Here is a 25,583-nt window from a genome sequence, read left to right as displayed (position 1 = left end):
TCATCAGTCCAAGAAACACTTCCTAAGAGTCCTGCAGACTCCTGAGTAATGAAAGTGAAACAATTCATTTTTCTGATCTTGTAAAATTTTTCTGATCCGGATTCATCCTAGGGAGAAGGCAAAAATGGCTGCCATACAGATTTGGTATAAAACAGTAGTTTTTATATAGCTTTTACCGAATTTCCCTGTTCCCAAATTCCACATTACTGAGTTCTTCAGGAAGATTTGATCTTGCAGGCGGTACCCCCTCTCCAGATTCCCTATTCTATCGGTGCAGGATGCAAACCTATGACATATATCCTGGAGCTCAAGATCCCCTCCTTTTATGTCAGTCACGTAACAGCCTGCAACTTTTCAACCCAATGATAAATTAGTAAGTGCCTAGGCAAGCAAGAACCAGCTGGGTTGGGGAAGACAGGGGCCCAATCCTTCCTAATCATCTGTAATTCACCGAGGAACTCTAAACGCGCCTCTTACTGAAATCAGACCATTGTTTATTTGCTTACAGACTGTTTCCTAGTAGGGGTGCTGGCGTGAGAGTCAAGAGACTGAATACACAGTGACTCTGTACACTGAAGCATGTGCGTGAATGCAGAACGACCCTCGGTGGCAACTCCGGGCCCTCTGGGGACAGCGGTCTAAGTTTTAGGTGTACATTCAATGAATGACTCTGGCTATACTCTGTTCTTTCGATCCGGGTTGAAGACAGGGGTCAGTGTTTAGGAGGGACAGAAGTGGTCAAAGCAGGGAGGCGGGAGGGTTCTAAGTGATCCTACAGGTTCACTGCACCTGTGAGGCTCCCCCCCCCCCCCCCAAATCACAACACCCTCCCTAGAAGGACTAAAGAGGACGCTAGCATCCTACCAATGAGGGACTATGGAGCCTAAGGCGACAGAGGATCCCCCAGTGTTCGCAGAAACACAACGCGACAGAAAAACGGCTTTTGCAAGTTCCGCGGGAGAGAGTGGACGGAGCGCACCGGAGGCGTGGACAGCCGCCTGCGTGAAAGTCCTCCTGCTGTCGGGAGAGGGCGCTAGGGAGCACCGCCGCGGGGGAAACGGTTTGCACGAACCTTCCCGCCGCACAGTCGACGAACGACCGCGAGCCCCGGGAGCGCCGCGTCTCGCCCATTGGTGTTGCTGAAGAGGGTGGGGAGCGTCAGCGTACCAATTGGGGACAAGGGAGATGGCTCTCCGCCCTTGGAGCGTCACTGGAGCGCGCGTGCGCAAGGCCACCCTGGGCTCCGGATTGGCGGGGCGGCGCTGACAGTTGTGTGTATGGGGGTGGGGAGGCGAGTGGGTGAAGGGAGGGAGTGTAAATAGAGCGAAAGCGGTTTCGCGGCCGTCTGCCGCCTCCGAGCGATTCTCGAGGAGCCCAGATGGAGATGGAAGACGAGCAGGAGCAGCGACGCAGGAAGGTGGAGGCCGGGAGAGCCAAGGTTAGACCATAGCATCCCTCTCTCCGCTTTGCTGTGGGGATAAATCCTAAGGAGGTCCCGGTGCTCATACTGTCCCTTGACATAAGCGGTGGCGGTGGAGCCGTGGGAGCTGCTGGGCGCTCGCCCTTCCCGCCGCTTCTGCGGAATTCACTTCCTAGGCGCCGCCATCTTGAATCCAGCGCCCCTCGGTTTCGCCCCGCCCTATTGCAGCCGCAGCCAATCAGCGTCTGAGACGCACGGCTCCTTGTAGGCGGGGCCGAGATCCGTGGGCGGGTCCTGGTCACCTAGCATTCTTAGTTGTTGTGCTTCCGGAGCTCAGGCGCTTACCCGGGACCAAAATGTCCAAGGCTTTTAAAAGGCCGATTTCAGACTTTCGTTTTCCAGGGAGCCATAAGCTTCTGCTCCAGACCGGTGTTTTTTTGTTCGCTCTCTGGCCGGGTCCTTTTCTCACCTCCCTTTGCCTCAGATTTCAAATTTGTTTACTACTCTACCCTTGGAACACTTGTGTCTGTGAAGATAGTTGTTTGAAAGGTGATGGGGACCCAGAGGAAGAGAAGGAGCAAACATTTTGGAAGTGGATCCCTGGCCACCAATCATGACTGTGGAACCAGAGGATGGCTCCCCATCCAGTACTGTCAGGACCAGCTAGGTATAGCCTCCATGAAAGGGCTATGTTGATTTGGTGGTTCGATTAGTAGCAGCAATTAGTCACTTGAGTCTACAGTTCTCCCCCGCCCCCATCACCCTGCTCCCCGCCCCGTTTAAACATACAAAATACACAGTGGAAATACCTCACCATGGGGAACTGGTGTCTGCACTTGGGTGGTTTGGGAGATGGAGAATAACGGGAAGAACCAAGAAGTTATTCATTGAGTGTCCATAGCCAGAGACCAAGTACATGCTGCAGAAGGGGAGCTCTGTGGCAGAGAGTTGCATTCAGTGGAGGAGGAATAGATTAGAACAGGGGCTGTAGGCTGTGCCCTTCAGATTTCTCTTCACACAGATAAGTAAGTGGCCTTGTTATTTCCTCCCGCAACAAAACTGCGTTTCTGTTTTCATCGACAGGGGCACATTTGCTTGTATGGCCTTGGTTGTGATCGGAGGGAATAGGTATTCCCCCTGTGAAATGCTGGTGCTCCAGCACTTGCCCTTTCTGAATAGGGTATGAGAGGGAGACAGTGCGTGAATGCAGTCGAAAAGTCTTGTATCTGACGGGACTGAAAGAAGCTAGGCTGTGCCTCTCTGACTGGCAGGCAACTTTCTGGGATGGTCCCTAGTGCTTTGCTGCGCTGTGTCAGGAGAAGTAGAGCATCAGATCCCGCAAAGGAAGATGCTAGATTGACCTGGCTTAATTAAGTTTTTGCTATTTCTGTACCTTGTCTCAGAGTCTATGGCTAAGAAGTTTTGGCTGGGCGATATATTTCTTCCATTAGGGAAGAATGGGGGGCAAGAAGGGGAATCTAGCTTCATATAAGTAGTTTTAAGACTCGAATATGCCTTAATTAAGCTCTCAGTGTGCTAAATAGATGTATTTTTAATCTGCTGCAAACTGTCAAGGCTTAGAACAGCTAATCTTCCAACCAGCCATATTGGTTTTTTTTTTTTTTTTTTTTTTTTTGGTCTGCTTGTAGGCCTAATTAACAGCCATTTGTAGACTCAGTATCGTTTTGAACTTAATGCCAAGGGCATAGATGTCAGTGAAGGAAGTGTTTTCCAGGAAAGTGGTCACTCGGCCTTGTGTGGCTGAGTGGTCAGAGCTAGCTCGAACCTCATGCTCCTCACAAGCTTGGTGACTCTGTGGTTTTGTTACTTTTTTCTCGTTTACCTCTGTTTCTACTACTTCTCTAAATTCTTCCGCAGCTTGCTAACTTCCGACAGAGAAAAACAAAAGGTGACTGTCCGAATTCGAAGAAAAAGACGGCGAAGAGGAAGGGTTCGGCTGTCCATGCGTCTGTCCAGGAGGAGGGTTCGGTAGCGGCACCCAACAGCGAGCTCGCCCAAGGAGGGGCTGTCTTTGAAAGCCAGTCGGGCAGCAACATCCTGGAGGGGGCCGGAGAGGCATCTGCAGCTCAGGTACAGTGACTCATCATTACGGTCAAGTATTGGACAGTTTCTATTTGTTGCCGTAGGAATTTACTAATTTACTTCTGGTTTTGCCTTTCAAAAATGGGGAAAGAGGGATTTTAGTTTATAAGAGGTGAGTAAATGGGTTTCACATGAACAGATGACTCATTTTACAGTTTACTTTCTTTCTCATTGTGGGTGTATGGTAACTTGTTGGAGGATGACTTTGTGGAGTAAGTCCTCTTTTTACTTATGTGGCTTCTGGGAATTGAACCTGAGTTGCTTGACTTGTGTGCCAACGACTTTACCCCAAAGCCCTGCGACCTGTCTTTAACATGATTTTTGGAAGCATTTTGGACAGTTGTTTAAAGAGGACTGTTGGTTTGGTGCTTTGGTAAGGGACCCTTACAGGTGAGAGCGCCGTGGGTGTGGTGCTTTCTGTGTGACATTCCTTCATCTGGTTTTGAATACACCAGCGTGTGTCTGGTGGCAGGATTAGGGGAAGGACAAAGGTGTGGCAGAAATGGTGTGTGGCGGAAATGGTGTGTGGCGGAAATGGTGTGTGGCGGAAAGAGCTGGCCTCTGACTGCTTAGTTCTGTGAACAGTGGCCCCGTCCCCACCCCACCCTTCAGAGACTCCCTCATCTCCCTGGCACCGCAAACTACCTTTTTTTTTTTTTTTTTTTTTTTTTTTGGTAAAGATATATTTACTTATTTTATGTATATGAGTACGTTGTCACTCTCTTCAGAGACACCAGAAGAGGGCATCGGATCCCATTACAGGTGGTTGTGAGCCACCATGTGGTTGCTGGGAATTGAACTCAGGACCTCTGGAAGAGCAGTCAGTGCTCTTAACCAGAGCCATCTCTCCAGCCCTGCAGACTACTCTTAAGTGGACTTTCCTTGGAACTCTTGTGCCGATTGTAAATGAGGCCTTGAATTTTGTTTTGTTTTGTTTTTTTGAGACAGGGTTTCTCTGTGTAGCCCTGGCTGTCCTGGAACTCACTCTGTAGACCAGGCTGGCCTCGAACTCAGAAATCCGCCTGCCTCTGCCTCCCAAGTGCTGGGATTAAAGGCGTGCGCCACCACCGCCCGGCTTAAAAGCAACAATCTTTAAGTAAACAGAGAAATTTTTTAAAAATTTATTTTTATCCAGAAGTAATGGCATATGCTTTTAATCCCAGCACCCAGGAGATAAAGACGTGTGGATCTCTGTGAGTTCCAGGCCAGCCTGATCTACATACTGAGTTTCAAAACAGCCAGAGCTACATAATAGGCCCTATGTCTAAAGAAAAAAAAAAAAAAAAAAAAAAAAGCAAAAAAATGGCAATTTTCCTCCCAATCCAAGCACAGGATATTTAGTAACAGTCAAGTTTAAGGCCAGCCTGGGATTCGTAATAAAGACTCTGTTTCGGCCAAAGCCATCAGCCACAAGCATGCTGCCAGTGCTGGAATAGCTTTATGCTAACAGCTGAGGCCCCTTCATACTCAGCCCTCCGTCTTACACCTTCTGACCAAAACTACAGTCTTGGATTTGGAGTCCCTGGTCTCTTCCCATCGGCGCTGATCTTTTAGTCTTCCAGAGACACTCTACAGGACGATTAGCAAGTTAGTCTGTAGAATACCTGTGAAATGTCTGCTTGAATCTGTCCTTAGGGCTCAGTTCAGTCAAGAGTTTCCGGCGAGAGTGTCCCGGCAGTGCGTGCCCTTGGCTGGGACTGTGGGGACCTGCCTCTACACCCATCTGCTATACTTAAAAAGAAATTTTGTTTTGTCATTTTGTGTGTCATGGGTGGTTTTGCCTTATGGTCTGTGCACCACCTATGCGCAGAGGGCATCTCAATCCCTGGATCTGGAATTACGTATGGTTGTGAGCCACCGTGCACCGTGTGTGTGTGTGTGTGTGTGTGTGTGTGTGTGTGTGTGTGTGTGTTGGGAGGGTCAAATGTGAGGTGCAAAACAACAGTGCTGTTGGGTGGGTGGTAGTGGCGCACGCCTTTAATCCCAGTGCTTGGGAGGCAGAGGCAGGTGGGTCTCTCTGAGGTTGAGGCCAGCCTGGTCTACAGAGTGAGTTCCAGGAGGGCCAGAACTACATGGAGAAATCCTGTTCTGAAAAAAGCAAAATGAAAATAAACAAACAAATGAAAAAAAAAAAAAAAAACCAGTGCTCTTAACTGTCGAGCTGTTATCTCGTCACTATTTTGTAACTTGATTTATTGTGCTTTTCATTTTAGGATCTCTGTCCCCAACTCCCATCTCATCTGTCTCTCTTCCTAAGCCACAGTCTCTTCTCTTTGCTGAATTTGGGTTGTTAAATTTCTGGTTTCTTTCTAGTTGGCTTTTTTTAAAAAAAAAAAAAAAATCCTTTTTGAGGTAATTCTTTTCCTCAGTACTATTTAAATTTTTTTTCTTCACCAGGTGGTGGTGGCACACACCATTAATCCCAGTACTCCAAAGTCATAGGCTGGTGATCTCTTTAAGTTCAAGGTCAACTTGGTAAACAGCAATGGTTCTCAACCTTCCTAATACTGGGGCCCTTTAATACAGCTCCTCACGTTGTGGTGACCCCCAACCATACAATTAGTGTCATTGCTACTTCATATCTATAATTTTGTTACTGTTACGAATTGTACTATAAATATCTGATATGCAGGATATCTGATAAAGGACTCCTGTGAAAGTGTTGTTCCACGTGTTGAGAACTGGTGAGTTCCAAGGACAGCCGGAGGTACACAGCAAAACCCTGCCTCAAAAAAAAAAAAAAAAAAAAAAAAAAAAAAAAAAAAAAAAAAAAAGGCTGGAGAGATGGCTCAGAGGTTAAGAGCACTGATGCCCTCTTCTCGTATGTCTCAAGACAGCTACAGTGTACTCAAGTATATAAAAATAAATCTTAAAAAAAAAAAAAAAAGCAACTAAACAAAAAAGGGGTTGGCATGGGGAGGGGCACGTGTGTGCCATGGCTCAGAGTGTGAAGGTCAGAGGACAGCTTTTCAGGGGTCACTTGTGTTCTCTGTCATCTCTGTGAGATAGTCTCTTATTTCTGGTTCAGTGCTGCAGATGTGAGCTTCTAGCACATTCTCCAGCCGCTGCCTCCTGCCTTGCTGGTTGCGGTGTTGGCATTGCAGACGTAAGCTGCTAATCTAGCTTTTCACATAGGTTTCTGGGAGAAGCACTCTTACCCACCAAGCTGTCCGTGGTGCTGGCCCTCCTCCCTCTTCTCTTTTACTTTGATACTGAGTCAGGGTGTTGCTGCTACTCAGGCTGGCTTTGAACTTGGAATAGACTAGGTAGACCTTGAGTTTACCACTCTCCTGCCTCAGCTCCCTGGGTGCTAGGATTACAGGTGTGGCTCTGTGCTCCACTTTCTTTTTAATTTAAAGATTGAGTCTAGCTATCCTGGACCAAACTATGTAGCCCAGGGTGGCCTTGAACTCAGTACCCTCCTGTCTTTCCCTAGATATCTGTCTTTGATGTAGCACACTCTCACAGTTTGCCTGTATTGTATCATGTGTTAGTATTTCCCTCTGTTACATTTCATTGTAATGAAGTCAGCTTTCCACGTCAACAGATTCGACCAAATGTTGATTGAAGGATTTGGGAATTCTCTAGGCTATATCCTTTGCTTTCTCCTTCTAGGAACAACAGGACTGTGAACTGGATGTGACTGACCTGCAGGGACAGCAGCAGCCACAGCTACAGCCACCCCAGGTAAATGGCATGCCTCTCAGCCTTCACAGTCTTTTTTTTTTTTTTTTGGTTTTTCGAGACAGGGTTTCTCTGTGTAGCCCTGGCTGTCCTGGAACTCACTCTGTAGACCAGGCTGGCCTTGAACTCAGAAATCCGCCTGCCTCTGCCTCCCAGGTGCTGGGATTAAAGGCGTGTGCCACCACTGCCCGGCAGCCTTCACAGTCTTAACCCGTTCTCTGCCAATTTTACCAGGGCACAGTGGGTCCTGGTTGCTGGGGGGGGCAGGTGGGAGAGACTCATTCCAAAGTAGACAGGTAGGGGCGGTGGTTTGTCATCTCCTCCTTTGCCTTGTTACTTCTGCCTTCTCTCTGTGAGTCCATTCCCCAAGCAAATGGAAGGTCATGTGTGAACACCTGGGCATGGCTGTGATGTGTGTTTGCTGTCAGTCATATGCAAGCACGGAGCTGGGGCGGCACCCTCTTGCTGTCAATCACGCGGCAGAATGAGAAATGGGGCGGCACCCTCTTAAGTTACAAGCTCCTTTCTCTCTCATTCTTTTGCGATTTCTGCTTGGTGTCACCCTTGCCATCCTGGTTTCCGACCTGGGTCTCATCAGGCCTGGCCCCTCTCTGCCTGCAGACAGCCCACAGCCTTGAGCTAGAAGCACTCCGCTTGAGCCTGAGCAACATGCATACAGCGCAGCTGGAGCTGACGCAGGCCAACCTGCAGAAGGAAAAGGAGACGGCGTTGACGGAGCTGCGGGAAATGCTCAATGGCCGGCGGGCACAGGAGCTGGCGCTGCTGCAGAGCAGGCAGCAGTGCGAACTGGAGCTGATGCGAGAGCAGCACGCCCGCGAGAAGGAAGCGATGGCGCTCCGCAGCGGGCAAGAAACAGGTACCGAGCAGAGACAGGACGAGGACCGTGTGTCCCACTTGTTCTTTTCTGGTTGTAGCTTAGCCTTTAACAGCGGAGTCACACATGCGTGTGCACACACACACACACACACACACACACACACTTGAAGCAGTCTGCTGATTTTCCAAATCACTTTTACTTACTTACATACATGTTTCAGTTTTTGTTTTGTTTTGTTTTGTTTTGTCTTTTTTTTTTTTTTTTTCTGTTCCTCGGAGGGAGGTGAGCCATCCAATGGGGCTTCTGTGAGGGAAGTAAGCCATCCAGTGGGCTCTCTGTATTGGCAAGTCCTTAATAGTGTTCCAGCTAGGTCCCTTGCAAGCACAAAGAAACTTGACTGGGCCCATGTTGCTGGCTGGACAGTGCTTGGGTTGGCATGACTCTTCATCTTAGATATGGTCATATTGCAGGTCTGCGTGCTGGGTCAGATACACTTAGTCTGCTGCCAACAGCTCTAGGGAAGGAAAGCAAAGATTCACTATGGTGGACTTTCTGTCTTTAGTTAGTCAGTCAATTGTATTTTCTATGTATGGATGTTTTGCCTGCATCTATGTCTGTGGTCCACATGTGTGTCTAGTGCCTTTGGTGGTCAGAAGAGGACATTGTCCATCGGGAGCTGGAGTTACAGATGGTTCTGAGCTACTGTGAGGATCCTGGGATTTGTACCCAGGTCGTCTAGAAGTTCTTGAGCCACCTAACTGTTGAGAGCCATCTCTTTAGCCCCATATTTTCTGTTATATAGGTATCAGCTTTCTTGAGAAATAATTCCCTCGTCACATAGTCTCTGTGAATAAGCAGCACACTTTGGTAGATAGCCTTAAGTTCTATAGGTGTCTCCATAGCTGAGGTAGAGGACACTCATTGGTTGGAAAGAGGGCTTTCCTTCCCAGCATCCCTGTGACAAACATTTTGTTTGTTTGTTTGTTTTTTCTTTTTGTTTGTTTTTCCTTTTGGTTTTTTGAGATAGAGTTTCTTTGTGTAGCCCTGGCTGTAGGCTGGCCTCCAATTCACAGAGATCCATCTGCCTCTGCCTCCCAAATGCTGGGGTTATAGAGTCCCTGCCAGGCCCCAGAGGTATCTTTTCTATCGGATTAGCATTGGCTCTGCTGGAGCAAGCCTCCCTTGCCTGGCTCTCCCCCTTCGCAGGGAAAGACCAATGCTTTCTAAGTGTCTTTTGGTACTTTGAAACAAAATAAATACATGTTTTTGTTTTCTTTTCCAATATAAGTTCTCTGTTTTTAGCCTTTTCTGCTTTCCATTTCAGTTGCAGAGGCCCCCTGTGGCCCCCTGGTTAGGCGGCAGCCGTAGGGAAGGAAGGCAATGGGTTCACTGGTGCCCAGGGATATAGTACGGTGCTTGCTAATGATGGAATGCAGCCTTTCAGTCAGCTTTTCAGTCAGCTGCCTTGTCCTGCCTTTCGCCTCCTGCCATTGCTCAGCGTCTTCAGTCCTATGTCTGTTGACCTTTCCATCCTGGGAGTCCTGCTGGGCGGAGGCACTGCTGGAACCTACTATCTTCTTGTGCTTCTCCCTGCGTGAGTTGGGAGCTCTTGCCTCGTAGGACAGTTTCTCCTGTCTTAATATCCAGTAACTTATCTTGGCCATGGCCCAGTGGGCACATGAGCTAAAAGTGCCCTGCAGTTCTCTTGTTGGAAGGTTCACGTGGGTTTGGAGGTGTTGGGGCCTCAGCAGCTGATTTTCAGCTGTACTCTTAGGAGAGCCTGAGAGCCCGGGAATCTCAATATGTTTTCCTTCGTTGTGAGTACGTTTCTTACTTGAACTAACCATCGTCTGGATGTCTTGTCATCCTGTGTGCATTGGCAACTTTCCGCCAGTGGACAGTGAGTACTTGAGCCCCATTGTCTCCTGGGTAATGAGACTGTGGGGGAAGTTTAGACCCTGTGGTCTGAACGACTTGTTAACATTTTGTCTTGCAGCTGAGCTGAAGGAGAAGTTACGTTCAGAAATGGAGAAGAACGAGAAGAACATCCAGATGATCGAGGTGTGTGATTGGTTGGAAATACAGTTCTGTATGCCCTCCACTTTACCGGCACATTCCACTGAACTCCCCCACTGTGATGCTGATAAAGTCAGTCCAGGGAGCTGGAATTTGCTGGTAGGAAGTCAATTCTTTGTTGACTGTGTTCTTCAGAGATTGAGTTGTACCACGATCTGCTTTTTCTTTTAAATTAGACTCTGAAGCAAGATTGGGAATCTGAAAGAGAGTTATGTTTGGAAAACCTCCGCAAAGAATTGTCTGCGAAGCATCAGTCGGAAATGGAGGGTCTGCAAAACCAGTTTCAGAAGGAATTGTCGGAACAGAAAGCTGAATTGGAGAAGATTTTTCAAGCCAAACAAGAGGCCGAAGGTGAGCCCCTGATTAAAGGGAGCATATCTGGGGATGGTGGGGGTGGGGTCGGGGGTGCTGAGTGTCCGCTGGAGTGAGCACTGTCTGCAACTGGGCTTGTCTTTCCTGCCTTTGCCTCCAGTGCCAGCTGCTGGGAACAGACATACAAGGGCATGGGTGTTTCATAGAACCCTCTTACATCATCAGTTACTAAGTTACTCCTGAAGCAGGCATATGGTGCCTGCTCACTTTTGATACCCCAGAACATAGCAATTCTTGTGAGTTGACATATGATCTTCTTGTCTGTGTGCCTCTTCTTTCCCTCCATGGGAAGAGCAAGCTGGCTCCTGAGGTGATGTCCAGACGGAGCCTCTGTGTTTGCGCCATCGGTACATACCCCTGTCAGGCCATCCCCGGTGTCCAGGGTTGAAACACGGTGGACACAATAGTCTGCGTGTAAATTGTGGGCTTGTTGTGGAATGCCGATCTGTAACTGCCACTGAAGACGGGACCGTCATCTTGTCACAAACTGGGTGACCTCTGTGCTGCTTTCTAGTTTCCCTGAAGAACCTGGAGGCTCAGCACCAGGCAGCCATCAAGAAGTTGCAAGAAGACCTGCAGTCGGAGCACTGCCAGTATTTACAAGATTTAGAGCTGAAATTCAGAGAAAAGGAAAGAGCAAAAGAGTTGGAGGTAGGCCCGAGCATAACACCTTGAGTTATTTCATCGTACGTGGGGGTGGGGGGTGTGTGTCTGTGCATTTCTGGTGTAGACGGGGTACGTGTGGATTCACGTGCACACCTTGGTTGGTGTCAGTGTTTTTCCTCTGTTGCACACCATCTTATTTCTTGAGACGGGGTCTTTTACTGACCCATGAGCTCACAGAGTGATTAGACTGGCTGGCTGGAAACCAACCTTTGGAGCCTGTCACCCAGCGCTGGTGCCAATCACGGTCCTCCAGTCACACCCTGCCTTTTACACGGATGCCGCCGATCTGAGCTCTGGTTCTCATGGTAGAGTAGCAGACCGTTTATATACCAAGCCATTTCCCTACACCTAATTACTTGCTCTCGTAGAGAAGTTCTGGAACAGTTTGGAAGTGGGCCACTTCATATTTGGATGTCTGCTGAAACTTCAGTGCTGAATTCAAAGAGACTTAGTTCTTAGTACAAAAGGCATAGAGCTCCCAGACCGGCCCTGTGACATAATGTTAAATCTTAAAAAAAAAAAAAAAAAAAAAAAAGAAATTAGAGAAAAATAAGTCAGAAGCTGGAGTGTATGTAATGCTGTGTACAAAGAGTTACAGACCTGAGCAGAGGAAGTGTTGAGTCCTAAGATCTTCAGGAGGCCTACCTGGCCTCCTGCTGCTCCAGGGCCTGTATCCTCCTCAGGCAGAGGCTAGTCTTGTGTCAAACTTGCCCTGACCTCACGTTGTTTTAGGTTCTCCACAAAAAAAGGGCTTTGTGTACTTTCTGTTCTGGTACCTGTGAGCAGGGCAGACCTACCTCGAAGTCACTGACTGGAGCCCGCAAAGGTTTTGTCTCTCCATGTTTGACCACAGGCTAGGGCCCACGAGGAGATGCACGTGAGCGTGGTCCTTCAGCCCAGCCTTCCTGACCAGGTGTAAAGCCCTGGGCTAGGGCCTCCCCACTGGTCATTGGCTTATGTATCCTTGCTGAGGAGAGAGAGAGAGAGAGAGAGAGAGAGAGAGAGAGAGAGAGAGAGAGAGAGGCAGAGACAGAGAGACAGAGAGAGACAGAGACAGACACTGACAGAGAGAGAAAGAAAGAAAAAGAGAAAGAGAAATTGGCCTGAGAAGGAACTGGAGCACAGGTTCTTGAAAAGAAGGGCAAAACCCAGATGTGCAGGCAATACTCATTTAAAACATAATGTTGGGAGTTTTAATTAAAGCATGTCATTATTTTTGCCTTCCCTTTCTCCCCTCTGAGCCCGCCCATGTCCTCCAAGTTCACATTCCTCAAATTTATGTCTCCTTTTTTCTGGTTATTATCATTGTACATATGCATTATTTATTTATTTATTTATTTATTTATTTATTTATTTAATGTATGTGAGTACACTGTTGCTGTCTTCAGACACACCAGAAGAGGGCATCGGATCCTATTACAGATGGTTGTGAGCCACCGTATGGGTTCTGGGAATTGAACTCAGGACCTCTGGAAGAGCAGCCAGTGTTCTTAACCTCTGCGCCATCTCTCCAGCCCCACATATATATTTTATATATGCATAAATACATAACTACCACCTATTGAGTCCATTTACGGTTGCTTACATGTGTATCATTTAGGGCTGGCTGCTCAATATTGAATAACTAATTAAGGGGCTTATCCTCGGGAGGACTAATTCCAAGGCTCTCAATAGTCCTTAGTTGCCTGTGGTTCTTTGTCTCGTAGTATGGCCCTGGAGGTTTCCCCGTCCATGCCTGTAGGCCTGGTTGCTGGGATCTTGTGTAGACTGTCACATTATAGAGATGTTGTAAGCGAAGCTTCCCTGGCATTTCTAAGACATAATTTCACAGCAGACGTCCTGGTTTTCCTGGCTCTTACGATCTTTCTGCCTCATCTTCTGCAATGTTCCCTGAGCCTTGGGTGTAGGAGATGTGTTGTAGATGCATGGATTAGTGCTGGGTACCGCAAGCGTTAGTCATCCGTATCTTAACCACTTGTGGTTTTCTGTGATGATGTCTGCTTCGAGGAGACGTTGGCTGTTTTGATTGTGGGGCTGAGAGCTACATTTAGCTGTGGATATTCGAGTGAGTATTTAGAATGCAGTTAGGGATTATGCTGGCCTAGTATTGTGGTAGTAGATTGTCCTCTAAAATCTGTGGCTTCGCTAGCCCCAGGTAGTTGATTAGGTCACTAGTACCAGGCATGTTTTCCCTCCTGTTGAGAGGGCCTTGTGTTCAATTAGGGAGCTGTTGGTTACTGCGGAGATGTGAGTACCACCCTCGAGTCTCAGTCCCATCTGTCTTTATAACACTGAAGCTGCTTCACTTCTCTCCTCTCCCATCCGACCACCACATCCTCACACATATTGTGGTGGCTCCGCTCCGGCCATGCGGCTGGTGAGATGTGAATCCCTAGGTGGCGTCCAATACAGAGCCACTGGTGGGTCACCTGCTCGTCTCCTTTGCTTCTAACGTGAACATTTTTTTTTTCTTTTTCGCAGTTAGAGACTCTTCAGGCATCCTATGAAGACCTAAAGGCTCAGTCCCAAGAAGAAATTAGACACCTATGGTCCCAGCTTGAGTCTATGAAAACCAACAGAGAGGAAATGAATGGTGAGGACTTTTGTGGGTTGTTTAGATCCTTCAAAACTAAGCTCTGCAGATTTGTGTTTGATTGTTGGTTTTGAGGTGGCGTATTGGAACCAGGGCTTTGCACTTTTTTTTTTTTAACTTTCTAACTTTTTAATTGTTTAGTTGTGAGTTTTATATCATGCACCTCAGTTCTGCTCATCTCCCCAACCTCTCCTACACACACACACACACACACACACACACACACACACACACACACCATAGAAGACATCTCATCGTGGAAGCTGTAGTGTGTCACATTGTGACCCCTGTGTCCACACATCTTCACTTGCAAATGTTCAGTGCAGTGAGTCAGTGTCCTGATTTGAGATCTCTGGCTTCTGTGATGCCACCACTATTGGGTCCTCATTGGGACTCCTCCCGGCTATCCTGTTGTTGGCCTGTGTCATGGAGGTCCTGCAGTTTTGGAACAGCAGGACCAGCCCTTTCATGAATCTTAGTCATTCACAGATGGTATAGAGTTTTGGATGACCCAACTCAGAGGCCTTGATCTAGGCCGGGGTGGTAGCTAAGCTAGTCACCCCTCTGATTCTCCCTTATCTGCCCTTACCAGGACAACAAGCTCTCTAACACTGCTCTGGCTAGGTTAGCTCTCCTGCCCTCATGTCCCCAGGGTTAGGTCACCTGCGCCCAGGCCTCCAGAGCTAGTCAGAGTACAGGGCCTGCTTTCCTAAGTGCTGCAGTCTGTGAGGGGCTGGGCCAGCTCTCCAGCTCTCACACCCTCAGGGATAGCTTGCTCATGCCTTGCCCAGCAGGGCCAGCTCCACTGGGTTGACCAGGCAAGGTGCACGGCTAACTCTCCCGAGTGCTGCAGCCAGCAAGGGACAGGGCCAGCTCACCTGCTGTCATGACTTCAGGGTCAGTTCTCTCATCTGCCTCGGGGGGAGTATACTACCCCCCACCCCACCCTCATGCCACCTCACGGCAGAGAGGTGCTGAGGCTGGCTCTCCTGAGCTCTTGCCCTCTGAGCCGGCTCACTTGCACCCCGCCACCAGGGCCAGCTCTGCCACCAGGGCCACCTCTGCTCTGCTGTCTGGGTGGGGCACAGGGCCGCCCTCTCAAGTGCTGCTGCAGGTGAGAGATGGGGCCAGCTCTCAGAGTACTACATCCAGAGAGGGGTGGGGCCAGTTTGCAACAGCCTAGCTCCACTGGACATCTAGGTCCCCAGTAGCTGCCCTGACCAGGGACATCCTCATGTTCTCTAGTGATAATATGACTTCTATCAACATCAATGCTGATCCTTGCTGCTGTGTAGCCATGGACCCAGACTGGCCTTCAGTGGCAGCCTAGGCTAGGACTTCACTATGGGTCTAAGTAGTGCAGCTGGGCACTCACAACAGGATACCTCCTCCACCCTCGAGTCTCAGTCCCATCTGTCCTTATAACACTGAAGCTGCTTCACTTCTCTCCTCTCCCATCCGACCACCACATCCTCACACACATTGTGGTGGCTCCGCTCCGGCCATGCGGCTGGTGGGCCTATGTGACATCGTCCATCAGTGCTGCACCGCGTGATGGCCAGCAGGTGTCTATAGCCCCCAACTCCCCACACTGTGCACTGGAGCGCAGGTCTGTGGGTGGCATGGTAGTCTGCAGGTCTCTGTCATCCTCCAGCACTGTGCTGTCTGGATTTGATGTGACTTGATTTTTATGGGTCTCAGGCATAAGGCAGGTTTGGCCACCAAGTCAGGCATCAAGCTAGGATGAACAAAGACTTGCTGCCTGCTCTGCCCTGGACTGATAGAAGAACAATACCACCACCAAGGTGTCTCTTTTCCCATTGCTTGTGCATTCTTAGCAAGGGCTGTACCAATGACCAAGCCCCAGCCCCGAAAATATGACTTTGATAGTTGAACCATAGAGTTTATTAGTGGGTGTGTGTGTGTGTGGGGGGGGAGGACTGACTTTGATTTGTATACAAAAGGAGTTTTTGATATGAGAGAGTGGTTGCTGCTCTTACGGAGGACACATGCCTGGTTCCCAGAGCCTTCATGGCAGTTCATAACCATGTCTAACTTCAGTTCTGGCAATCAGATGCCTTCTTCTGGCCTTTGTGGGCACTGCATGCACATACATATATGCAGGCAAATACTCATACACTTAAAATGAAAATGAATTCTTAAAACAGGAAGGGAAATTTGTATAGAGAAAGGTTTTCTTTTTTTTTTTTTCCCTTTTTTTCTCTCAGCATATCAGCTGAGTGTAGTCACATGATGGTACAGGTTCTTCTGGTGTAAAGTGTCCTTTATGAGTTGGTCTTACCTGGCGATGCTTTTGGGTGCTCTAGCAGGGTGAGTCTCAGCCAGGATCGGGGCGCCAAAATGGCTCACTAAGGTATAGGTCCTGTGAGCTTCCCCAGGGCAGCTGCTGTCAGATGCCTGTAGCTGCACCTCCAGTTTGGTGAGGCAGTTAACCATTGAGTCACCAGGGCCCAGCAACTGTGGCTGCTTTTGCTGGGGGCAGCTCCATTCTCATCCTGCCTTGAGCTGAGCAGACCCTCCGACTCAGTTCTTCCCTCCTGTGTCAGGAACATCTGTCTCTGTGTAGCCAGGCAGAGTCACTTGTGTCCAGCAGTGGAAATGGCTAGGTCCTGTTCAGGCCCCCAGCATCCAGGGTCACGTCAGCTTCATCCCAGCTAGCATCCTTTTCCTGGTGTTCATCTGTAAGCAGAGCTTTTAAGATTGCTGGTTGTCCTGGAGGGTAAATGTGATTTGGAGCAAGTTATGAGGAAGAACCAGAAACAGGGACTTTTGGCAAATTACCCTTTCTCCCACGGTGGCACGTGGGGCCTGGTATCTCCCTTCTAGCCTTGAGTTCTGTCCTTGGCCAGATATGGTAGCCAGCATGTCAGTCTGTTGTTCCCTTTGAATCCTTCTGTTACTAGAGACTGGAAGAGATGACCTGAGAAGTCTAGCATGTTCTTCCATGGGACTTCACCCTGCAGGGAAGTTTGATGTAAAACCTTTGGAGTTGTAACTACTCGGTCCGCACTGTTTGTTAGTGGTTGCCGTAGACCAGTTGGTAGCAGTTGCTGGGTCTCAGGCTTACATGTGGTCTGTGTTGCTGTGCAGAACAGTATCACTTTGATAGCCTCAAAATGGGAGCTCAGAGAAAGTTTGGGATGCTGTGTCTCTCTGCCCGAGGACTCCCTTAGTCCAAACCCATTGAGAGTAACTGAGATTGTGACAAGATATCGTTCTTTGTTGTAAAGGGCCATGTTCCTTGCTGCAGCCGGTCGCTCTGACTCCCAGTTGCTGTAGTTTTCAGGGACTCCTGAAATGTTGACTGTGCCATGAGGCAGGAGGCCCATACCTACTCAGTCTTTACGGGTAGGCCCTTCTCAGAGTCTACCCAGCAGCCTTGCTGTCTCTTGCTTTGTGTGTTCCACTCTGGGCTGATGACGTGCTTCTCCTGCTGAAGGGTCATGGGAGCCGCTCCTGGCCCAAGCATCTCACCTGGAAGAGCTGGAGCATCTGCGGTCAGATTTCGCTCAGCAGCAGCAGCAGGAGAGAGCCCAGCACGAGTCAGAGCTGGAGCACCTGAGGGTCTACTTTGAGAAGAGGTTGAAGGATGCTGAGAAGACGTACCAAGAGGACCTGACCGTGTTCCAACAACGGCTGCAGGAGGCAAGGGAGGACTCTCTGGAGTCTGCAGAGATCAGGTAATGGAAACAGTGTTCCGGCTCAGTGGATTTCCCAGGTGTGGAGACCGTGGGCTAAGTTTGCACTTTAGTTTGTGATCTTACACTAATGGAGTACAGTAGAGCTGAGTTTTGTTGTTGTTTTGTTTTTGTTTTTTTTTCTTTCTCTTTTTCTTTTTTCTGATGTTGTTGTTGTTGTTGTCTTGGCTGGCCTGGAACTTACAGAGGTCCAACTGCCTCCCCAGTCCTGGAAATGAGGGTGTGAGTCACTCTGTCAGTACTTACTGGCCAGCTCTAGAACCCTGTGTGGTTTCCACTCATGTTTTTGTTGCATTACCAGCGTGTGGCCCTGTGGTCAAATCTCATTCTCCTCTGTTATGGTGGCACTGGCTAAGCAGCATAGAGACCTAGCTAGCATCATCTGGATCTTAACATAGATACCTTACCTCTGTATGGTTGAGCCCAGGGACAGAGTAGGCAAGAAAGGGTGCACTAAAGCTTTTACTTTACTTTATTTAAAAAACATCTAAAGGCTTAGTTATTTTTTTGTGAACGAATGTTTTGCCTGCATGTATGTAGGTGCATCACATGCCCCTGAAGTCAGAAGAAGGTGTTGTCATCCCTGGAGCTGGAGTTACAGATGGTTATGAGCCACCATGTAGGTGCTAGGACTTGAACTTAGGTCCTTTGCAAAAGCCACTGAGCCATCTCCCCAGCCCCAAAGATTATGGTGTTTTTTTTGTTTGTTTGTTTGTTTTGTTTGTTTGTTTTGGTTTTTTTGTATTTATTTTTGTTTGTTTTTGTTTTTGAGAAAGGGTCTCACTGTGTAGCCCTGGCTGTCTTGGAACTCACTGTGTAGACCAGGCTGACCTTGAACTCATAGCTTCCCCTGCGTGTGCCTCCTGAGTGCTGGAATGCAAGCTGTGTACCACCATGGCCTGCACACTAAAGCTTTTATACATGTCTTCTCTCTTTAGTTCATCCTGTATATTTCCAGAGGAGACATCTGGGAGAGAAAGGAAGGAGCCGCCTGATCCACTTGATCGTCAGCTTGAGCAGCCGAAGGTGACAGGCTGTGTGGTTTTAATCTGAGAAGGTTGAGAGTCGTTCGTCTTTAAGTTAGCAGTTGGCCGTCTTTCACGTCATAGAGTCTGTTCTGTCCTTGTTGCCTCGGCACTCAGGGGAGCTTGAAACACCTCTCTAACCTCACGTGCTGGGCTTGTCTAAGGAGTAAGGACCGAGTCCGAGGCTGTTGTGTCCTCCCTTTCCCTAGTCCCGCTTGCTTGTGGTCCTGCTCACTTCCCAGCTGTCATGGAGGCTTCCTCTGCCACCCTTGCCTGCACACCTGTCAGCCCCGACTTTGGCATTTTATTCTGACAGGTGTGAAGATGTTATAAAAAAAACCACCTCTTTGTTCAGTGTGCACACATGCGCCTGTGGTGTGTCTGTGTGTGTGTGTGTGCGCGCGCGCGTGTGCACTAGCAAGCCTGTGAGTCTGTGTGTGTGTGTCTGTGTGTGCTTTTGTATGTGTGTATGGTGTGTATATATGTGTGTGTGCCTGTCTCTGTGCGTGCGTGTCTGTGGTGTGCCACAGCAGGCCTATTGAGGTCACAGGACAGTGTGTATGAGTGTGATTTTGCTCTCCTTTCAGTGTGTGGGCGTGGGTCTCACAGATAGAACTCAGGTGGCCAGGCCTGGCAGCTTGCATCCCCACCCAAGTCGTGTTGCCAGCTCATGGAACTGTTCTGTTTTTAATTACGTGTGAAGCGTCTTTTCGTTAGTCTTCATTTGCTCTTGAATTGTTATCATGTGCTTATATTTTTGTCATTTTGAGCCTTGGTGGAATAGCACTGTCCAAACAGCTTCCTCGGCTGAGGGAACCTTCCGTGACTGTGTAGACAGAGTGGTGGCCACCGGCATACTTAATTGTTGAACATTTGCACAGGGCAGTACAACCGAGGTTGTACCTGGTGGTTATTCCTGGAAACTCTCCCCTTCCAGACCCTGCCGTACTGAGCAATGCAGTCTTTAGTGCAGCCCACATCCCGACGGCAGGAACACCGGCTTCTGCTGTGAATGGCTATGAGTGGCTGCTTTTTCATGACGTATGCATTGGCTTGAGGCTGCGGTGACGAATCATGGACCGAGGAATTAGAGACCAGATAACATCCAAGGCCGGCTTAGTCTCTTGTGGGATGTTTCTTCTTAACCTGCAAGTGAAGTGTGTTCCTAGTTTGTGTGTGTGTGTGTGTGTGTGTGTGTACGTACTTGTGTATATGTATGTGTACTTGTGTGTATGTGTACTTGTGTATATGTGTGTGTACTTGTGTGTATGTGTACTTGTGTATATGTGTGTGTACTTGTATGTATGTGTACTTGTGTATATGTGTGTGTACTTGTGTGTATGTGTACTTGTGTATATGTGTGTGTACTTGTTTGTATGTGTGTATGTGTACTTGTGTGTATGTGTGTGTATATCATCTATCTTTTTCATCTTTTCATCTTTTTTTTTTTAAGATAAGGTCTCAGGTAGTCAAGGCTGCTGTGTAGCTGGGGATGACTTCGACCTTTCAATTTCTTGGCCTTTGTCTCCCAAGGGCTGGGATTATAGGTGTACATCATCACTCTTTGTTTTCTGCAGCGCTGGGGACCAGACCCAGCACTTGTGTGTGTGAGACAAGCGCTCAGCATCAACTGCGTTCCATCCTTGGCCTTTGATCTCACTTCCTTATAAAGATGTCGTCAGTGTGGATGGTGGCCCACGCCGATGTCCCTGCTGCACTTTAGACGCCCTGTTTTACACAGTGCTATCCTGAGGTCCTAGAGATTAGGACGATAAAATGTGAATTCGGGAGGGGACCACAATTCAGTCTATGACAGTTTTTTTTTTTTTTTTTTTCCCAGCCCTTGAAATCTTTCTTGCCCATAGTTCTATGAATACCTGGTTTCCCCTGCTCTGGTAAACACGACAGTTTCCCTGTGTGCTGTCTTATACCCATCGGTGTGGCTGCATTCTGCAGCTCTTGTTAATGCTCTGGGGTGTGAGAACCTTACATGCTGCCCCCACTCTTTTTTAAGGTACATGAGGTCTTTGCATCCATCCCAGGTTCTCTCTTCCTATGTATTCCATCTGGTTGGACTCTTCATCGGCCTGTGGGTTTTCTGTCACCTGTAGCTCTTGTGAGTCTCATGATTGAGTTTTGGAGATGCTCAGACATCTTCAGGGGCTCCCAGGAAGGCACTGGCAGTCTTCTCTTCATCCCACTGTCTTCAAGTATGTCCGGATTCTTGACATCCTTCATGGTGATTGTTCAACAATTGTGGGAAATCCGACAATTCCTGAGCTAGAGAAAGGCGTTGGCGCCATTATGGGCGTGGACAGACTGGAAAATGTGGGCTTCTTCAATTATGCAGCCAGTGCGGTTCAAGGAGTGTGAACTAGTATTCCTGTCCTTTGCTGCTTGGGTGTGCACTAAACCATGGTCCCTTCATCATGCTTGTGACCATGTCTGATAACATGACTTTCAGTGCCTTCTGCGTTCATGCATTTGTTCTTCGTGAATGACTTTGTGGGTTTTCATTCTCCATCAGAAAAGAGCTTTAGAGGAATTTATATATATATATTTATTTATTTATTGCCTACAGGTTTGATCACTAACTTGTCTTGAGAGTTAAGGAACTGGTAAGGGCTTGGTGTAACACAGAACTAATAGAGCCCACCTTGTCCAGACCAGCAGCTGTTTAAATGCAGGCAGTCTGCAGTCAGTGGCCTGTGATCTGTCCCCACACAGGGGACTAAAAAGACAGTTTCCTAAACAATAGATGCTTGTTTCCCAGGCCGCATTTTATCTGGGGAATCAGTTCAAGAAAGGAATGTGGCCAGGCATGCTAGCACACGCCTTTAACCCCAGTGCTTGGGTGTCAGAGGCAGGCAGATCTGTGAGTGTGAGTTCAAGGCCAGCCTGGCTTACATAGAAAGTTCCAGGATAGCCAGGGCTACACCACGAAACCCTGTTTCAGGGGAAAAAAAAAAAAAAAAAACCCAAGCCAACCAACGAACAACAACAACACATGTGGAATTGTCTTATAGTAATTTTGTTAAATTTTGCTCAGTTGCTTTAAGCATTTTGAAGTTCTGTTATACACTTACGTGTTTGTGATTATGTCTTCCAGGAAAGTCTACCTTTTTATTATTAATAAAATATCTCCTGCTACTGTCTGCCTTAAAATCTTAAATCCTGAAATCTTAAAATCTTTTTATTAGTATGATCGTGCCATCCTTGATGTTCATTTAAAGAAAGTTTTGACATACGAGTCTTGCTAGGTTCTAGGTGTGTGCTACTGTGTTTGTCTCCGTGGGCTTTTCCTTAGCATTTTGGTTTTATATTTTTTTCTTTTAGGCTAATGAAGGAGGTAAACCGTGTTTCATGTAAATGGTCTTGTTAAGTTTATTAACTTATTTTGATGCTGTTTGCCTTTTAATTATAGTACGAAGCCTGTGAATGTTTCAAGCAGTTACCGATGTGGTTAGATGTTAGGCCTGCCGTCCTTTTATTAATTTTCTGTATGTTTCCCTGTTCCATTTCTCTCATCTTTTATGCTACACTTTCCTATATTTTCTGGCCACGCGTGTTGTTGCCTTGGCAACAACACTATTACAAGGTTTGCTCTAAAGTCCAGTATTTGAAGGAAGCTAAGGGAGCTGAGTGTGCAGTGTGCACCCCTAATCCTGGTAGTCTAAGTGCTCCAGAGGCCGAGGGCAGCCTGGGATCAGGAGTTCAAAGCCATCAGTGACTACATAGTAAGTTTGAGGCCAGCATGGCTTATACTCTGAGAACCTATCTCAAAGAAACAATAAAACAAACAAACAAACAAACAAAAAAAAACCAAAAACAAAACAGCAACAAAGCCCAAAACATAAATTTAAAAAGAAACTAAAGAAATTATAGGAAATAATAGTCTTGGACTTGATCCCTCCTGAGGGTGTGAGTTCATGTGTGCACCGTTTCTCTGTATTTTCAGAATTTTCTTCAGCATTTTTTATTGTGTGACTCTTTCACACAAGTTTTCTTTTATTTAAAGTCTTTTTTCCATCTTTATTCTTTTGGGTTTTTTTTTTAATTAAAATGTTTTTATTCACTTTACATCCTGATCACAGCCCCCCCTTCTGAGTCCCACCCTTACAGATCCTTCTCCCCTTTTCCTCAGAGAAGGGGAGCCCCTCCAACCCCAACTTGGGTACCACCCCAACCTGGAACATCTAATCCCACCAGGATTAGGCACATTCTCTCCCACTGAGGCCCAACTAGGTAGTCCAGGTAGGGGATCCAGTGACAGGGAACAAAGACCAAGACAGTCCCTGCCCCACTTGTTAGGGGACCCACATGAAGACCAGGCTACACATCTGTGACAAGTATAGCGGGGTCTGTGTCCAAAAAAAAAAAAAGATCCTGTGACTGAGATCATGGAGAGATGCTGAGGAGTTAACAGGCACTGACTGCTTTTTGAGGACAAGGGGTCCTTTGTACCCACAAGACAGCTCACAGAGGTCTGTAACTCCAGTTCCTGAGGAGCTGATGCCCTCTCCTGGCCCTCAGACGTGACGGGCACGCATGTAGGGCATAGGCATACATATAGACAAAACACCTACACACATACAATAATTTTTAAGAATTTAAATACATGAAAACAATAAGATGAGGAATGAAAAAATAAAATTCAATTTATTATAAAAAAAGATACCACTTACCAAATTAAATGAAGATCAGGTAAACTATTTAAACAGCTCTATAACCCCTAAGGAAATAGCAGCAGTCCTTAAAATCTCCTAACCATAAAAAAGACCAGGGCCAGAAAGTTTTAGCGCAGAATTCTACCAGACTTTCAAAGAGCTAATGCCAATATTCCTCAAACTATTCCACAAAATAGAAACAGAAGGGACACTGCCAAACTCATTCTGTGAGGCCACAGTCACCCTGATACCTAAACCAAAGGTCCACAAAGAAAGAGAATTCCAGACCAATTTCCCTGATGTAGACACACTCAACAGAATACTCACCAGCCGAAACCAGGAACACACTAAAAGCATCATCCACCGTGACCAAGTAGGCTTCATCCCGTCTTCCTAGTGTCCTTGCTGCAGTAATACTGCCTACGTTTTAGACAAGATTTAAAGTTATTGTTCAAACCCTGTTTGTGCCATCTTGGGATTGATTGAAATGTATTGTTATTATCTCTTCAGCGTTAGCGTGGGTCACAGTTTCCTGGTTTGTTTTGTTTGTTTTGTTTTGGTTTTGCTTTGCTTGTTTGTTTTACATTCTCTAGCTTTGTGTTAAGTCTGGATATTGTGGTGCTATCTTTCCAGAGTGGAGTCTATAGGGCATTGAAAGTTTGCTTTAGCAGGCAGTTATCTGGATGAATTTAGACTCCACGTTCCATCTCTTGTTCTGAGGCGAGTGTTTCATTCAGTTCTTTTAGCTCTAGCCAGCCTGCTACTGGAGCTCATCCTACATCTGCATTAACTTCAGAGTCAGCCCGAATTTGGGCCATGTCTTCTGGTGTACTCGGCTTACAGGGTTCACATCTTTTTACTGGGAGAGTTGGTCTGGTTAGATTTGTTTACCAGAGGATGGCGCTCGCTCCCCACATCCGTTTTCAATGTTGATTTGCTTCCTACTGATGAGAGACTTTATTCCATACTTTTTTCTGTCTTGAAATTTTAGGTATCTGGCCATCCTTCCTTAGCTTTTTCTTTATCTTCCTGTTCAAGAGACCTTTAGAATTCCATGGTTTATTATAGATCAGGTGACTTAAACTGTCTCTTGAGTTTCTCCTCTTGGCGCTGTTGGGTGTGGTCTCCCCTTTAAAAAGACTGATAGGTCCATCTTTGCTCCCGGTGTGTGTGAGTGTGTGCCTGCCTGCTTGTGCGCACGGTTCCAGGTGTTGTTTTTGTGGAGGAAAGGATAGTTTTACATTACTTTATTTTAGAGTCTTATCATTCCCATCAACACAAGGTGTATTCCCACTGCCATATTTTGAAATAAGTTGTAGAAGTCTTCATGTTAGGGGTACGCTAGAGTCATTGCATCCAAATCCAGAGAATGTCTCTCCTCTTAAAACCATGTCATCTTACAGGTCCAGGACAGTCTGGTTGAAGCCTATCAGGTGAAACTCAGTACAGCTGAGGAGAAGATTCAGCAAATGAAACACGAGTTCCAAAAAAAGGAAGCTGAGTGGGAGCTTTCACAGGAGGACCTAAAGAGAGAAGCTGAGGAGAGACTAGCCTCCATGTTTCTCGAGCTAAGAGAAAAGGCTGAGTCTGAGAAACTGTCCATAATAAACAGGTTCGAGGTTCGGGAGTCTAGCATGAGGCACCTGCAGGACCAGCAGGCCGCCCAGATCTTGGACCTGGAGAAATCTCTGATGGAGCAGCAGGGTCACCTGAAGCAGCTGGAACAAGAACTCACTAGAGATGAAGTTCTGCTGTGCAGCCAGTGTGGCAAGGAGGCCCCTGTGGCCCAGGATGAGAAGAACGTCACGCTCCTCCGAGAGAAGGAAGACTGTGCCCTCCAGCTGCTGATGGCCCAGAACAGGTGTGTGAAGCTGTGGGATGGTGGGTTTGGTGTGGTGCCACCTGCCCAGATGCTGTCAGAGGCTAGATTTTGGTTGGGGAGGAATTCTGGAAGGAGTTGGAGGGTGTGATATATTTGTACAGCTGTGTGCTCCGTGATAGGCTCGCCGACAGGGGCTTGAATCCCTTGAATGAAGCGGAGTGTGCATGTGTCCTGAGCATCTCCATTCTTGCTTGTTTATTTTTGAGAAGATGTCCCTTTTGTCACTAAACTGATTTAAAGGTGGACTACAGCCCCTAGCCTCAGCCTCCTAAATGCTGTAACTCTATGTACATCGAACTTTTGTTTTGAGACAGAACCTTCTCTATAGGGTTGTTTTTTTTTTTTTTTAAGATTTATTTATTTATTTTATGTGTATGAGTACACTGTCACTGTCTTCAGACACACCAGAAGAGGGCATGGGATCCCATTACAAATGGTTGTGAGCCACTATGTGGTTGCTGGGAATTGAACTCTGGAAGAGCAGTCAGTGTTCTTAACCACTGAGCCAACTCTCCAACCTTCTCTATAGGTTCTGATA

General features: G+C 47.4%; 1 protein-coding gene and 1 non-coding gene across 5 annotated transcripts in view; one reads left to right on the top strand and one right to left on the bottom strand.

Annotated features, from left to right (window-relative positions):
* The first annotated feature begins 929 nt into the window (after nt 1-929).
* Pcnt (pericentrin) overlaps nt 930-25,583 on the top strand; it is a 97,556-nt gene continuing 72,902 nt past the window's right edge. For 3 of the 4 annotated variants that reach the window (XM_034524550.2, XM_076916629.1, XM_076916628.1), the window contains exons 1-11: nt 930-1,438; nt 3,299-3,511; nt 7,139-7,210; nt 7,829-8,084; nt 10,042-10,106; nt 10,298-10,472; nt 11,008-11,144; nt 13,641-13,752; nt 17,213-17,453; nt 18,410-18,497; nt 24,567-25,024. In XM_034524550.2, the coding sequence (XP_034380441.1) occupies nt 1,379-1,438; nt 3,299-3,511; nt 7,139-7,210; nt 7,829-8,084; nt 10,042-10,106; nt 10,298-10,472; nt 11,008-11,144; nt 13,641-13,752; nt 17,213-17,453; nt 18,410-18,497; nt 24,567-25,024 (1,877 nt within the window). In that variant the 5' untranslated portion in view covers nt 930-1,378. The remainder of the gene's footprint in view (nt 1,439-3,298; nt 3,512-7,138; nt 7,211-7,828; nt 8,085-10,041; nt 10,107-10,297; nt 10,473-11,007; nt 11,145-13,640; nt 13,753-17,212; nt 17,454-18,409; nt 18,498-24,566; nt 25,025-25,583) is intronic. The other variant, XM_076916630.1, reaches the window with a different exon arrangement.
* Nucleotides 15,441-15,583, bottom strand: LOC117725014 (small nucleolar RNA SNORA48). Its single transcript, XR_004608881.1, has one exon. It is a non-coding gene; the product is annotated as a small nucleolar RNA SNORA48 (small nucleolar RNA).

This window comes from Arvicanthis niloticus, chromosome 20 (genome assembly GCF_011762505.2).
Source record: "Arvicanthis niloticus isolate mArvNil1 chromosome 20, mArvNil1.pat.X, whole genome shotgun sequence".
In the NCBI taxonomy this organism is placed as follows: Eukaryota; Metazoa; Chordata; class Mammalia; order Rodentia; family Muridae; genus Arvicanthis; species Arvicanthis niloticus.
This window is presented reverse-complemented; position numbering and strand designations above follow the sequence as displayed.